Raw genomic sequence first — 16,904 nt, forward strand, 5'->3', positions numbered from 1 at the left:
CTGGAAAAGTCTTACCTGTCCCCCTGCCAAAAAAAAGTGTCTTTGGTGGACACATCCATGTCCTAGGAACAGAATCCTCCAGCAGAAAAGGGTCATAGAAGACTTAGGTACAGCCCAGTGCCCTCCGTCAGGCAAAGGTCTAAACACAAAATCTCTAATCCCTTTTTCTCTTGCCAAGGAACTTACCCATATTTTATCATGCCGAAATCTCAAAATGTCTAATTGCAATTTCTCTTGCTTTTAATTTAAGCCTGTTTTTGCTTTCCCTAGATAAGAGGGCACCTGCTCTGCACCCAGGCATATTTAAAAGCTCATCATATAGTAAAGACATTAACTGGAAGTAAAAATCCTCTCTTGAATTTCTTCTTAAACAAGCTAACATCTTAGCCATTCTCCACAGAACCTATTTCCTCCTATTCTCCCTTCTGTAAAAGTCTGCACAATCTCCATGTCCTACTAAAAATGTCAGGCAATCAGGTAAGACCGTCCAGTAAGGAACTGCCTAGCAAGACAGCTTACTTCCTGGCCCTCGCCTTGGCAGTCCTCTGTCTGTTTTTCCCTTTGGAGACCCATTGCCATCTTCCCTCAGCTTGCACAAAAATGGACCCTGGAGAGTTACTCCTGGAACACCATGCTCATCCAGCCTTTTCCAGTCTGAGTTTGTGGTGGTGAATTTTTATACATATTTGATGTACTGCCATGCATTTAGCCCTCTTTTAATTTTGCAAGTCCTGTGCTCATTAGAACTGCCACCTGAGCTAGACTATAGTCCATGCAGCCACCACTCTTTTCCCAACAGTAGCGTCAGAAGTCAATTTTAGGGAAGCTTGGTTGCATTCCCTGATGCAGACATGAAATGTAGAGTCCCCTCCAGACAGCATAGATTCCCTTCATTTCCCTTTTTAACTCTGTTTCTTCCATTTCAATTTGCTTTTTTAAGCTCTGATGCCTCTTAGTAATAATTTCCAAAGGCTAACTATGACCTATGTTATGCTTTTTATTTTGTGGGCACATCCATATTGGTCCTATATTTACTTCTTTTAAGATTCAAACTCCCTTACCTCTAATTCTTGAATTCTAAGATTTGGGATAGAATTCCTGTTCACTCATCAAATCCCTTAAATTTTTCTGATTGGAGAGGTTTTGATTGTGTTGTATTCCACCTTAGACCTCATCCTTCAAGACAAAGTTTGTTCATTGTGTAGTTCTTGCCTGCCATACTGCCCCAGTGTTATCCTACCCGGAAAAACCGTATCTCCAGTTCTTTCCAAGTCCTCATGAAAAGATTAACTTAGAACTTAAATCCAAGAAAGGCACAAACTTAGCTTCAGGAAAATCACTATCAGCCATATCCCAAATAAAAGAAATATTTATAAATAAAACATATAAAAACTTCTCTGCCATAATCAGGAATTCAGGATTAGGTTTGTGTATTTATTTTTATTTTTTTTTATGGTTCCCTTTCCCTTTATTGCTCAGGGTAATGTTTTAGGTTTTTGTTTGTTTTGTTTTGGTGGGGAGAGGTAATTAGGTTTATTTATTTATTTATTCTTAGAGGAGATAATGGGGATTGAACCCAGAACCTCATGCATGCTAAGCATATACTCTACCACTTGAGCTACACCCTCCCCCTCCGGACTAATATTAAAGCACGGCTTGAATTCTGAGAACTTATACCCACACATGGGGAGGGCTGACAGTTCAGGAGCAGTTTCTGTGATAGGACAAAGCCATCTCTGAATTCCAGATTTGCTGTGGCTGTGCCACAGTGGCCAACTGAGAATTGTGAAATTTAAGGGAGGAATGGGCAGTAAACTGGGCACAGATGTGCACTTACAACATCCAGGATTCTCTTTAAGAAGCAGCAAGCTTTGACCTCTTTTCTCAATATCCTGCAAGTTCAAACCAAATTTACAGGCAGGCTGAGATGGGAACCATCTATATATCACATGAACGATTCCTAAAAATCTTTCTGTACCCAAACAAACTCCATCAGGGTGCTCCTAAATTGCATCATAAATGGCTCATCCTCTGAGTTCAGTAGTCTCCTGTCTAGGCTCATCTTAAAATGCAGATATTTAACATTCCAGGTTACAAGAGAACTAGGAACCAAGTAGAGAGGCCCCTTACAGGGAGAAAAATAGCCTAAATAGCAGTCAAGTTGCTGAATTCAAACTTGAAGTGACAGTCATGTTTGCTTGGGTTGTTGGCCAGATTCAAGCCAAGCATCTAGCTGGTGTGGTATTTCCTCCTGAATTGTCTGAGTGGCTGGGGTCAACCGCTTCCCGCTGTAGGTATACCTTTCCTTTTTCCATGTCGCCTGGCTTATTCCTGGGCTAAAAACTGCTTGGTATGCATAGAGTGGAGACTGAAGGAAATTTTAGCATCACTGAGCAGCCACAAAGCATCAGCCCTGCAGAGACCAGACAACTCATGGAAGAAGATGGGCCGTGTCTGTCTGAGTTTCTTTCCCTTAGAGGGATACCAGAGGATAAACACTTCTGGTAGGAGGAGGTGGTGAGATGGGTATCAGGAACTTTGGAAGGGGGAAAGCCAAAGCTATCAGAGTGGTAACTTAGTTCCTCAGCTCCCTTAAGTCCTAAATGAAAGAATATGTAGTCACTTCTTAAGTTTTAGGCAGAGGTATGAAGGAGGGTGGGGAAATGCTCTGAAATCCTTATCATCCCAAATTCAATAGGGCCACATTGCTGACCTAACGAGATGGACCATTAAAAGAGATTTCCTGCCTGACGTCTGGGTGGAATCTAGCATCAGGTTTTCCAGTATTTTTGCTACTTACTGATGAAGGGGACAGTTCTCAGGGTCTTTAGCCATGAGGTGTAGCCAGGTAGTCCCTGTCTGGAGCACTGGAACCAGATAAGCACAACTGCACGCTTCCCTTGAGTAGTGTCCCCATCAAGCCTGCTCTTTGTGTGTGGCAGCCAGGGTTCCTATGGGACAGGTCATGGTCCAGAGAAAGAGGCAGAGCATTTATTCCCAGTCTTCAGTGTCCAGATGAGGACAGCTGACCCAGACAATTTTTGTATTCTTCTCAGGTCCTTTCATTTATTAGTCAAAGAAGGGGGAAGGGCTTTGGTTTATGGTCTTCAGAAAAGCCTAGGTCTTGCCCAGTGAAAGGAGATGGTAATTGGCCCATTATTAACAAGAGCTACCTTTTGTTCATGAGCTGTTAAGAATTATTCCTTGGTTTAGAAGTGGGAATAGTGGTCACGTACCATGAAAATTGGGGGGAATCTCCTCTGAAATTTTCTATTTTCCTTTACTAATTATGGGTATCCTATAGCTGATTTAACTCCTTTGAGGTAGGTGATTTTCCTCTTTTATGTAAACCCTGTTTATGTCTTTGGCCTGTCTGGCCTACACTTACTTGGGCTTAAGTGAAGTTTTGTTTTTTTCTACATTCACCTCTTTTTAACTCGCATCTTTGTGTCTTCTATATTTGGTGAATAAGTCAATATTCACGCTTTCCATTCTCTTCATGATTTTATAGACTCATCATGTTCTCCCTCAAACTTCATATTTCTAGACCAGGAATTTTCACTTGGCTGGGGAGGATACTGAAGAGAAGGGAAGACATTTATCAGAAGCTTCTGGGAAGCTTCCTCCTTCCCTGAGTATACCACAAGCTTGGCTGGGGAAATGTGTATTTTGAGACTTTCCACATTTAATTCTAATAGTCGATTCCCACTACCCTGTTAGAACCACTGTGTTGAACTGAAGAACCCTAATCTCTTTGTTCTTCATAAGGACCTTCCTTCATTTCTGTGATAAGTCACATTTGATATTTAGAGGGAATAAAGTTTCCATTCACTGTGGGACTGCCAATGTTTGGGGATTGCAATGAAAGCTTGCAACCATAAAATTTAATTGGGACTTAACTGTGAAGCCCAGAGACTATCAGACACACCCTGATGCAGATCAGCTTTATCCAGTAGCATCTTCATTTGCTTTACTCCTGGTTTTTCCTGGACAGATTTCCTCAAGTGACTGAGGGAAACCAGAGATGGAAAGGGCCAACAGCAGCTCCCTGGAGGGCTCCATTCTGTTGGGTGTGTCTGACCATCCCCAGCTGGAGATGATCTTTTTTGTCATCATCCTCTTCTCCTACTTGCTGACCGTAGTTGGGAACTCAACCATCATCCTGCTTTCCAGCCTGGATGTCCAGCTCCACACACCCATGTACTTCTTCCTCAGCAACCTCTCCTCCCTGGACCTTGCCTTTACTACTAGCTCTGTCCCCCAGATGCTAATCAACTTATGGGGATCAGACAAGACCATCAGCTATGGTGGCTGTGTGACCCAACTCTATGTTTTCCTCTGGCTAGGGGCTACTGAGTGCATCCTGCTGGTGGTGATGGCGTTTGACCGCTACGTCGCAGTGTGCCGGCCCCTGCACTATGCCACCATTGTGAACCCTCGGCTCTGCTGGCTGCTGGCTGCCATTGCCTGGTTAGGGGGCTTGGGCAACTCTGTGATCCAGTCAACATTCACCCTGCAGCTCCCTCTGTGTGGGCATCGGCGTGTGGACAACTTCCTGTGTGAGGTGCCTGCTATGATCAAACTGGCCTGTGGAGACACAAGTCTCAATGAAGCCGTGCTCAACGGTGTCTGCACCTTCTTCACGGCTGTCCCACTAAGCATCATCCTGATCTCCTACTGCTACATAGCTCAGGCAGTGCTGAAGATCCGCTCGGCCGAGGGACGGAGAAAGGCCTTTAACACGTGCCTCTCCCATCTGGTGGTGGTGCTGCTCTTCTACGGCTCAGCATGTATGGGTATCTGCTTCCAGCTAAGTCCAGCAACCAGGACCAGGGCAAATTCATTTCTCTCTTCTACTCTGTGGTCACACCCACGGTGAACCCTCTCACCTACATGCTGAGGAACAAGGAGGTGAAGGGGTCACTGAGGAGGCTGCTGGGGAGGGGAAGAGAAGTCAGCTGAAAGAAGGGAAAACTCCATCATTTACCACCTCTTCATCTCTACACTTTCTCATTCTCTCTCTGAACAGGTGAACACGAGAAATACTAACCTCAGTCCACGCATGTTCTTGACAACGCTAAGGTATATTACATGGTTAGTGGTATTTCTTTTTTTTAATTGAAGTTAGTTGATTTCATGTTATATGGTTAGTATTATTTCTAATGTTCTACACTTTACCAAAAATCCTACTGTGGACCACAAATAACAGGGCTGATTCAGATATGTACCATCAATGGCTCAGAGGTTGTTGACTTAGTGTTGACTTAGTACTGACTTAGCTCACTGTCTCTGCCATCCACCTGTTATTTAGTACATATTTATTATGTGTAATAAATATTACATGGATATTAATGTATTTCTAGAGAATTCTGTACTCATATAGAAAGCACCTCCACTTGCAGTAAAATTTTAAAAAATGGAAAACAAAAGAAATACTAAGAATTCTAGAAGGTTCAACAAGCTTAGTAAAACAGTGATGGACAGCATTTGAAAATGCTAGTCTAGTCAGTGGATTTAAATGAGTTTAAGAGCCCATCTCATAGAGTCTGTCTAAATCCTCTCCTGCTTTGTGAACTAGCAAATTGTGCATGAAGACCTGAATCAAATGACTGAATTTTGAACCTGCCAGTGAAGGGAGTCAATCCCTTTTCTGTCTTCACAGCCTTCAGTCTCAATTCCATGGCTGTGGTTAGGAGATGTTGGAATAAAGGAGATGGTGGGAAATAGGAATTAAAAGGGACTTTGGCTGAATGACCTCATGCTCTAGTATGTGGGTGCTAAGTTACAGACTAATTTGGAATCTCCATTACTGATTGGGTGAAAATGTCGAGTTTATTTGACTATTGGTGATTTGACTACATCAGCTTTACTGAGTACTTACCCAGTGCTAGATGATGATCTAAACTCTTTACATGAATCAACTCACTTAATCCTCATAGCAACATATACCATCCTCATTTTAAGATGTGGACACTGGAGCGCAAGAGGAAACTTGCTCACAGCACAGTCGTTGGGCTCAGTATAAAACCAATTATTTTTGACTCTGAAGCTTGTGCTTTTCAAAACATATGTTTATCTTTTTTGAATAATCATCAATAAACCAAAAAGTTGGAATCACGATACAAAGGACTTTTTCCTCCCGAATCTTTTAAGAGTAGGTTGACAACTTGATACTTACTCTGTCTTCCCCAAATATCTTAAGGTGTATCTCAGAGATACAAGGATATTTTTCTATGGGAACACCACATAGCCATCAAAATTGCTAAGTGAACATTAATATATTATATTATCTAATCCTTAGAACCCACTCAACTTTTGCCAATTGTCCTAATAATGTCTTTCATAGCAAAAAGATTCTGTTTAGAATCACAGATTGCATGTAGTTGTCTTGTCTCTTTAATCTCTGTCAGTATGAAGTGGTTTCTCAGTCTTTTCTTGACTTTCATGGCCCCAACACTTTAAAATATTATTAGCCCATAGTTTTGTAGACCATCTCTCAATTTGGGTTTCATGTTTCTTCATAATCAAATTCTAGTTAAGCATCTTTGGTAGGAATTCCACAGATGTGATGTTGCATGCTTCTCATTGTATGCTATCAGATAGTACTATGGACTGAACTGTGTCCCCCACCCACAATTTCATACATTGAAGCCCTAACCCCAAATGTAATTGTATTTGGACCTAGGGCCTTTAGTAGGTAATTAGGGTTAAGTGGTATCATAAGGGTGGGGCCCCATGCTGATGGGATTGTTGACCTTACAAGAAGATGAAGAGAGGGAGATCTTTCTCTTGCCATACACGCTCACTCAGAAGAAATGCCATATGTAGACAAGGCAGCCTTTTGCCGTCCAGGAACAAGTCCTCACTAGAGACTGAATCCTGCCAGAATGTTGATCTTGGACTTTCCAGGCTCCATAACTTTGAGAAAATTAATTCCTGTTCTGCAAATTACCCTCTTCTTTTATTTATATATATTTATGTAGAAATTTAAATGTCTAATAATAATGTGTTAATATATACCTGTGTATTAACACTGATTCCAATTTCAGTAGGAATCAGGGAAATTCAAATTAAAGCCACAATTAAATCTCTTTTTCTTCCCCCTGATTGGCAGAAAATTTAAAGTCTGACCATATCAAGTGTTGACAATAATATGGAGCAACAGGAGCTCATATTCTGCTGGAGGGTAGGTGAGAACTGGTACAGCCACTTTGGAATTAATTAGTAAAACTGAAGATGTGCATACCTATGACTGATTTGTTCTATGACATACCCTAGAGAAACTCTCACAACTATACTGTTAATAGGTAGAAAAATCTTCACAGAAACATTGTTTATAATAAGCAAACAGAAACAACCCAAATGGCCAGTAACATGAGAACAGATGAATGAATTGATGGTAGTCATACAATGAAATACTATACAGCAATAAAAATGAATAAAATGACAGCAATATGAATCAACTTCGATGTATGTCACAAATGTAAAGTCCAGTCAAAAAAGAACAGTGCAGAAAAGTGCAAAACACAAAAAGCTTCCTGCAGCGATACAAGAAGTCTCATGTCCCCATTTGCATAATAAAAGAAAATGTGATCTCAGAAAACAAGGAAACTTGGAGACATACACAAATATGTGATAGGATTACAGTTAATTTTTATTTTCTTTCTTTTTTTGTTCTGGCCCTCAAATCCACTGAGAGCATTCTCTTAGCAGTGATCACCTTGACCCACTTGGCCATTTGTCAGCCCTCCACTATGCAGTGGTCAAGCAGTAGTGCCTGTGCCTGCAGTTGGCATCCCTAGCTTTACAGAATGTTTTTGACAAGTCCCTAGTGCAAATGCCTGCCACCCTGCTGCTGCCCCTCTGTGAGCAGCACATAATTTGGACCTCTCCTCTTTGAGATGCCCACCTTGATAAAGCTTACATGTAGAGATAAATGTTTCAAAAAGTTCAGTGTCTTTTTAAACTACAATCATCTTCCTACTGGTTTCTGTGGGCTTGATTTTTGTCACCTATGGCTACTTTTTCAAACCCGTCCAAGGATCTGCTCAGCCAAGGACAGAGAGGAGCATACACTTTGGAACCTGCAGGTCCCATGTGGTGGCAGTAGACTTCTCTTTCAGGCAGTCATCTATGACTAAATCTAGTGTAATAATAGTTACTTCCTCGATCAGACCAAGTTCCTTATCCTCCTGTTCTTATCATAGTTTAACACCATGCTTCACACACTCACCTACAGCCTGAGGAACCAGGACCTTAAGGGTGCACTAGAGAAATTTCTTGGTGGTTGAGAGACATGTGACTAGGACTACTGACAAGCAGGGTTCTTCCCTTGCTTCTTCCCACAGTCAGACTCTGCTTCACCACTCTCTCTCTCTCTCTCTCTCCCTCTCTCCTGTCAATATAGCCATCTAGTTACCCTACCCTCTGAATACAAATGCAGCAAGGTACCTTAGAAAGTTCATGACACTAGGAGCCAGGAGACTTGAGCCCCTTGGTGTACTCCACAAATAACTAGCCATGGTAGCCAGCAGATATATCTAGTACTTTGTTTCATCATCAGTAAACTGAATATAATAGCTGGCAGGAGCACTGTAGAGATTAAAATAGATAAAACATGTGCCATTGCTTAGAGAAAACTACTTAGTTTATACGTAATCCAAGATGGAACACTTTCCATAAGGACGTTTATCAATCTATTTCATATCCCAACTCCCTCCATTTATATCCTGATGGAGTACTACTTCTTCATTGTGCAACCAGATTGTACATAAATGATGGATGGATGAAGCAGGGCCAGAATAAAGGCAGAGAGAAGCCTTCACTATTCTTTCCCTCACACTCTACATCCCAATCCAGCAGTTCCCTCTTCAGAATATATCTCAAATACTCCAATCTGGAATCACGTGCACACACACACACGTGCACACATGTGAAAATTAGGGAAGTATCTGAATGTCCATCAGAAGAGAAATGATTGAAGATTGAATATATAATAGTAAATGCCAAATGCAAGAGCTGAAAAATACAAAGATGAAGTCGATATATTGAAGCAGAAACACTTGAAGATATAGTAAATAGGCAAAATTACAGATTAAGGTCCAGAAAGATATACACACTAATAAAAGTTATTTCCTCTGGAGAGGGAATGTAAGTTTGGGAGATAAGAGATGAAAGGATTTGTTTTTAAGCTAAGAATGTTTTGCTGTACTTCTGGAATACGAAAAACTAAAACAGGTGGGGGGAAAGCATGGAATTAGAAGCAAGTTCTAGCCCCACTTCTGTGATTTGCCAGTCGCTTAAACCCTGTCTTAGTTTCCTCGTCTGGAGAACAAAAATAGTAGTAATATTACTTCATAAGATTGGTATGAGGATAAGTTAGTACGTCCGTGATTAAACTATATCACGCACTAAGTATTACGCTCTCGTCATTACTGTTGTCACATCTGTAAAAAGAGTAAGAGCCCTAGCAGGGTGGGTATATGAACCAACCCCTCCCCGCAACCAAGTAACAGAAGCGGAAGCGCGTGTCAAACACAACAGCTGTAACCAATCGGAGAGATTAACAAACGCCCCGATACAGGGCCCCCGATTGTCGAACAGCATTCCTGGTCCCAGGTTATGACGCAAGGAGGATCTTGCCTCTTCATTGGGGCAGACTACTGTCCATTCGCGGAGGGCGGAACCAGGTGAGGATCATTGTTCTTCAGGGCACCGCCTGCGTGTCCCGCGGCGCTCTTTACTGTCTTGGTCCTTGCGCATGCGTCAGGCCAAGGTCCCGGCTTCCCCCGCGGCAGCTTCCGGCCTGGCACGCTGGAAACGACGGTTGGGCGGGTGAGTCGAGCGTCTAAGATAGCCTTTGCCCCGCGGGTCCGCTTCGAGCGCAGCGGCTTTGGCCTTTCTCCTGAAGCTCTCGCCTTGTGTTCTGAGTCGTGGGACGGAAAGACTCGCAGCGGCCTTGAGCCGGGACCTCCACCCTCTTGGAGGCGTGGGGCCGAGGTAGCCTGGTGTGTCGGCCCCGTTGCCCTTCAGGGCTCCAGTCCGCTCACTTTCCTAGTGAAGACGGCTTTTACGGGCTCCAAGCCTCTTGCCCTTATGGTTTTTGCTAATAAAACACTCTTTCACTATGGCCCTTCCGCGTTCTTGTGGGCCCTTGTGTTGGGCAGTGGGGACTCGAAGACAACTCCTTACTCTCAGAGAGCTCCCAAACTAGCGGAGTAGATAGACCCGGGGAAGTAAATTCTGGTATTAGATGGAGTAGTGTAACTGAGCAAAGGCCGTGTGCCCGGGTCGCAAAAAGCCGGTCTGACAGCGAGTGTTTGCTGCAAAGAAAGGGGTTTATTTGCTGGGCGCCAAAGGAGTAAAAGACAAGTCTCAGATTCATTCCATCTTGGTCTTTAAGGTAGGGTTATTTATTTATTTTTTCTAAGAACAACGAGGCTTGAATTGATCATCTTTTGACATTTATGTGACTTTTCTTTTTGCCCTTTAGAAAGTAGTTTATTGAGGTGAAATTTTCCATAAAGTAACACTATTTAAAGTGGATAATTCAGTCATTTGATACATTTACAGTGTTGTACAACTACCCCCTCTGTATAGTTACAGTTTCATCACTCCAAAGTAAAATTTGTCCATTAAGCAGTTTCTTCTGATACCGTATCCCCAGAGCCTGGCAAAAATCTGTGCTTTTTGTCCTGTATGGATTTATTTAGGCTAGATATTTACATAAATGGAATCACACAATGTGTGACCTTTTGTGTCTGGCTTCTTTCACTTCCCATTATGTTTTAAAGATTAATCAATGTTGTAGCATTTATCAATAGTCCACTCATTTTTATAAACAAATAATATTCCATTGTATGTATAGACCACAATTTGTCTACCAGTTCATCTGTTGATAGACATCTGAGATGTTTCCATTTTTAAGCTATGTGACTAGTGGTGCTGTGAGCATGCTTATATATGTAACAGCATCTGTTTTCAGTTCTTTGGTGGGAGGGATGGTATATACCTAGGAATGGACTTGTGGGATGATATGGTATTTAATGTTTAAAGTTTTCAGGCAAAGCCAAATGATTTTCCACAGTGGCTGAACCATTTTACATTCCCACTGGCAAAATATGAAGGTTCCAGTTTTTCCGCATCTTTGGTAACACGCTGGGAGATTGTTTGTATTACTTATTCAATTATATTTACTTGTTACAGGTTGCATTAGTCTGCTAAGGCTTCAACACATTAATTTTAGGGGGACACAATTCAGTCCATAACCTAGGTGTATTTGGATTTCTTATTTCTTCTTGAGTCACTTTTGGTAATCTGTGTTTTTCTAGGACTCTGTCTTTTCATCTAAGTTATCTAATTTGTTGTTGGTTTATAATTATTCATGGTATTCTCTTATTAATTCCCCTAAGATTGGAAATAATGTCCCCACTTGCATTTCTGATTTTAGTTATTTGTGTCTTCTTTTTTCTTTCAGTCTTTGTAAATGTTTGTCGATTTTGCTGATCTTTTCAAAGAACCAGCTTTTCATTTCATTGATTCTATTGTTTTTCTGCTATTTCATTGATCTCTGGTCTAATTGTTACTTGTTTTTTTTCCTTCTGCTAGCTTTGAGTTTAATTTACTCTTTTTCTACTTCCTTAAGGTGCTAAGTTAGGTTATTGATTTGTGATCTTTTTTTTTAAATTGATGTATAGTTGATTTACAATGTTGTGTTAGTTTCAGGTGTATAGCAAAGTGATTTTTCAGATTATTTTCCATTATAGATTATTACAAGATACTGAATATAATTCTCTGTGCTGTACAGTAGGTCCTTGTTTATCTATTTTACATATACTAGTCTGTATCTGTTAATCCCAAACTCCTAATTTATTCACCCCTCTCCTGCCTCTGGTATCCATAAGTTTGTTTTCTTTTTTTTTTTTAATTCATAAGTTTGTTTTCTATTTCTGTGAGTCTGTTTCTGTTTTATAAATAAGTTCATTTGTATCTTTTTTTTTTTAGATTCTACATATAAGTGATATGGTATTTGTCTTTCTCTTCCTGACTTCACTTAATATGACAATCTCCAGGGCCATCCATGTTGCTGCAGATGGCATTGTTTCATTCTTTTTTATGGCTGAGTAATACGTGTGTGTGTGTGTGTGTGTGTGTGTGTGTGTGTGTCTCACATCTTCTCTGTCCAGTCATCTATCGCTGGACATTCAGGTTGCTTCCATGTCTTAGCTATTGTAAATAATGCTGCTGTGAACATTGGGGTGCATATATCTTTTCAAATTAGAGTTTTCTCTGGATATATGCCCAGGAGTGGGGTTGCTGGATGGTATGATAACTCTCTGCTTTTAATTTGTTGAGGAACCTCCATACTGTTCTCCACAGTGGCTGCACTAATTTACAATCCCACCAACAATGTAGGAGAGTTCCCTTTTCTCCATACCCTCTCCAGCATTTATTATTTGCAGACTTTTTGATGCTGGCCATTCTATTATGTGACATTTCTTGATCATAATTTTGGCAGTCACTGGTTCTCAGTTATGAGGCTATGGTTCACAATGATCAGGCCAGGTAGTCCATGACCTGGGGGTCTGTTAACTCATCCTGAGTTTGTAGATTAATGATGATATGTATAATAGCAAATGTATTACATTAACAATGTTATGGAGAACAGCAATCTTAGTCATCTGTCTCTGGCTGATTAGTGGTCAGTTAGCAGAGGATTGAAGTCAGATGGGACAAGAAAGAGAATAATGTTTTGGATAGAGAGATTAATCATAAACTCATTAAGGAAACTCAGTTGTAGGGGGACTCAGTTTCACTAAGAGAAGATGCCCTGAGAGAAAGTTACAGGCAGGGCTGAGGAATTCAAAACTATCAGGAGGTTTCAAGAAGGCAATGATGGTGGTGTTACCAGTCCTCATCCTATGGATTTCTTGTCTATGATGGTGCACTCCTGGAAAATTTTTCCCATTTCCCCATTTCTAATTCCCTGGCTCAGATGCCCTTTCTACTTTGATTGGGAGTAATGCAGACTGGCAGCACCTCGTGTTCGGTTTCTATGGAAAGAATGAATCAGGCCTTGGGAAAAGATTAGTTGTAAAGGCATTAAGGCTGGAGAGCACAGAGCCTGTTACAGGACCAGTTCACCTGTGCAGGATTGTAGAATGTGTGTAGGGTAGTGCACAGTGAGGCTAGAGGAGGCTTGAATGCCAGGGAGAGCCTTGCAAGTTAGGAGATCTTGGCTTATTTTAGTGGCATTTGGAAGTCTTGAAGCTTTTGAGCAATTAGATTAGATTATTAGAAAGTCAAGAAGTCCAGAGGGGACAGATGGGAGACTCTTGTACCAGCCTGGCCTAATGATATGTGCCTTGACCAAGGGTTCTCAACCGGGGGCAGCTGCTGCCCAGGTACATTTGGCAGTGTCTGGAGTCAATCTGTCACAACTAGCGGGTGCTCCTGACATCTAGTGGATACTGCAATGCACAGGACACCCACCCACACAGACAACAAGGACCTGTCCAGCCCAAAATGTCAATATTGCTGGAGTTCAGAAATCCTGTCCTGGAGCTTTAAGAGTGAAAACAAAGGGGAGACAGAGCTCAGACACATCTCAGCCAGAGACAAGTCTTCATCTCCTTTTGTATTCTTTATAATGCTTAAGTACTGGACATCTGGTTAATTAGGTCTGAAGACCCCAGTCTTCCTCCTGTTTTTTCACCTATTCATTCACTTGCCAAATATAAATTTAGCACCAGACACTACTCGAGGTGCTGTGATTCAGCAATGAACAAAACAAATTACCCACTCTCCAAGAACCTTACCTTTTTGTGGGGTGACAGACATTAAACCAATAAATACATGTCAAGTAGTGAGATATGCTATGAGGAAGTTCCTGTAAGGCGGAGCTTCTCTCACTACCACCTCAGAGCATTCACTCTGCACCTTCTAACTGCCAAGCACACAAATAGCATTTCTAATCTTTTTCTCTCTGCTGCAAGGTAGGTATTGTTACGCTCACATGAGATAAAGAGGCTTAGAGAAGCTGAATATTTTGCACCAGATCAGTAAGTGTGGAGTTGAGCTGGGACTGGAAGCTGGATATACCTGATGGTCAAAGTCTGTGCTGTTTCCATTAGGTAACACTGTCTCACATGCCAGGCTGATTTGAATGGGAGAAGAAATCTATACCTTCTTTCCCACACTTAGGAAAATGAGGTAGAAATGAACTGTCACACTGACCTCTTTCTCTTTCCAGAGTGAAGTTTTTATCAGAGGGGCCTACCTGGAGGTGATTCTCCACATTGTAGAACTGAATTTGAAGCTACACATCAGCCTCAGTTGGAATTGAATTCCTCTTTATTGCTCACAGTCTCTCAGGTGGCTGATGGCAGATCCTGACCTCTCAGAGGGATTGGCCAGTTGGAGATCTCCCACCAGATCTTCAGACTCACCCGTTATCAGCAACTGCTGGGCCTTACTCACAAGGCCCTCAGCCAACTCTGGGAGCTCTGCTTGTGATGGTTGCAGCCCAAACTACATTCAAGGAGAAGATCCTGGAGCTGAAGCAATTCCTAACCATCCTTCACAGGGAGATCCAAGCCTGGATGAGGGTGTGTCATCTAGGAAGCTTTGAGAATGCAATGACTGGTGCAGCATTTGGACTGAGAATGAAGGCAGTGGTAAGAAGGCAATGGTGAGAAGAGGAGTATGGAAAGAGAAAATGGAGATCAGGTTGGAGAGGGTCTGGGTGAAGGGACAGGCAGCTGCAACAAGATGGAGAAACTTGATGTAGCTGCTGCTTCTTAAGTACTTCTTTGTTTTTCTGATTGGTGTCCATACCACCTTTTATTAGAGAATAGATTTTCTTTCACCTTTGAAGGAAGGAGGGTAGGAAGAGAGAGAAGTGGGACACTCATCACTCACTGAGCTTTCAGTAGGTCTCGGCTGCTATGAATAAAGGAAGGAAGATATTGTCCCCGTAGAATTTAAGCTTTCTCCTATGCATGTTATAATGACCTGAGCCAGTTCTATAAATGAGAATCTTCTGGATCTTGAAATGCCTGCTGTAAGACAGGATTGCAATGCTACCATCCAAAACTACCATACTACAGGCAGTTATTTGCTAGAATCCTGTGACCTGCACATGTGAAACTGCTCAGTCCTTCTCTTTGTCTCTATCCAGAAGCCACACTGAGGATGAGCAGCAGGACTTTGAGGAGGCTGGAGCTCATAACAGTGAAAGCAAGGATTTGGCCCTGGTGAAGTCAGTGATGAAATGGCACAGACTAGCCCAGCATCCCAGAAGTCCAGGGCTGTTCCCAAACTGACTGGTAAGGCAGTCCCTCACAGGAGGAGCAGACAAGAGGTGGCAAGAGGAAAGGAAGTGGGGTAGGAGGCGTGAGGGGCCCAGCTGTAGTTTTGGATGTGACCACTTATCTGCCACCTTAGGCTGAGAAACCAAAATAGAAGTGTAAAAAGGGTTATTAACATTCTGCAGGCTTTGCCCTACTTCTTTTAATTGTGGGAATGTATTTTTTTAATCTGTCATGATAATGATTATATTAGCATGAAGAAACTTTAGATTTGCTTATATCATCACAGGAGCAATTCACTTCACAGTATCCATTGTTAAAAGTTTATACATACTTATTTTCTTTTTTTCCCCATTCTATTTTTTAACCATTATTTTAATTGAAGTATAGTTAATTTACAATGTTGTGCTAATTTCAGGTGTACAGCAGAGTGATTCAGTTCTATATATATACACACACACACACTTCTTCTATATATATTTTATATATATATATATATATTCTTTTTCAGATTCCTTTCCATTATAGATTATTACAAGATATTGAATATAGATCCCTATGCTATTCAGTAGGTCTTTGTTATTTGTTTTATATATAGCAGTGTATATCTGTTAATCCCAAACTCCTCATTTCTCTCTCTCCTCCCCCAGGGTTGTGAGAATATTTATTGCAATCTATTGGAAGTGCTTAGGAATCCTTGGGGAAAAGGATTAGTGTTAACTGAAAAATTGTATCAGTTAGATAAAATGTTTCAGTAAGGAATGGAGGTAGAGAAACTATATAGAGAGCCCTAGTATTTAACCTACAGGGAAAAACGGGCTTAAAAAATTTTTTTTTAATTTGGTGGGGGATAATTAGGTTTACTTATTTATTTTTAAAGGAGGTACTGGGGATTGAACCCAGGACCTACTGTATACTAAGCATGCGCTCTACCACTTGAGCTTTACCCTCCCCCCCAAACTGGCTTTTTAATGTTTGGTCTGTATCAAACCAGGAGTCTTAAGTTACATATTAGAAGAAATTGATATACTTGAGAGTGTTGCTGTTTATACAACCTACAATAAATCTACAAATTTATTCTCAAGTGGTTAGTGCAGGGTTGATTTATCAATGGGATGTAGACACTAAGGTCCCAGAGAAGGTAACTGAAGCGACCACATAAGGAGTAGGGAGATCATAGGGGAAAGTTAGGTTTATTTGAACCTGGAAGCCTGAAAGAGTGGTCCTGCAGAGCTGGGACTCTGGAAACTGGATATACCTTGGGGGTATAGGTCTGCGTGGTGCTGCCTGACTGGTGCAGGTTCTGAGGGGTGATGCTCTGAAGGGCACGCCACCTCTCGTCATCACCTCCCTAGTCCACTCTGAGCCACCATCATGTCCTGCTGGGATTATTGCAGATGATGAGGATCTCAAACCTAAAATCATTACTGTCCACTAGTTCTGAGAGACTGGAAATAGTAGTTGTTTTTGAAAAAACTAAGTCCCAACCTGGGATTCTGAGGAAATGAACCTTCTTTGAAATACGTTCAAGCGACATAGGCAGATGATTATTATTGTCACATCTGTTTAACCCTTTTCTCACTCAAAAAGGATCAA

At 41.5% G+C, this 16,904-nt stretch overlaps 1 protein-coding gene and 1 long non-coding RNA gene across 2 annotated transcripts in view; both read left to right on the forward strand.

The window, feature by feature from the left end:
- LOC102506718 (zinc finger protein 75D) overlaps positions 1-5,655 on the forward strand; it is a 34,604-nt gene extending 28,949 nt beyond the window's left edge. Inside the window, 2 exon segments of the mRNA XM_032461118.1 lie at positions 4,347-4,784; positions 4,787-5,655. Of these exon segments, the coding sequence (XP_032317009.1) occupies positions 4,347-4,784; positions 4,787-4,962 (614 nt within the window). The 3' untranslated portion in view covers positions 4,963-5,655.
- Positions 5,656-9,760: 4,105 nt separating this feature from the next.
- LOC116657663 lies at positions 9,761-15,763 on the forward strand. Its single transcript, XR_004312859.1, has 3 exons — positions 9,761-9,834; positions 14,252-14,675; positions 15,179-15,763. It is a non-coding gene; the product is annotated as an uncharacterized LOC116657663 (long non-coding RNA).
- The last annotated feature ends 1,141 nt before the right edge of the window (positions 15,764-16,904 follow it).

The sequence above is a fragment of the Camelus ferus genome, chromosome 18 (assembly GCF_009834535.1).
Source record: "Camelus ferus isolate YT-003-E chromosome 18, BCGSAC_Cfer_1.0, whole genome shotgun sequence".
Lineage (NCBI taxonomy): Eukaryota > Metazoa > Chordata > Mammalia > Artiodactyla > Camelidae > Camelus > Camelus ferus.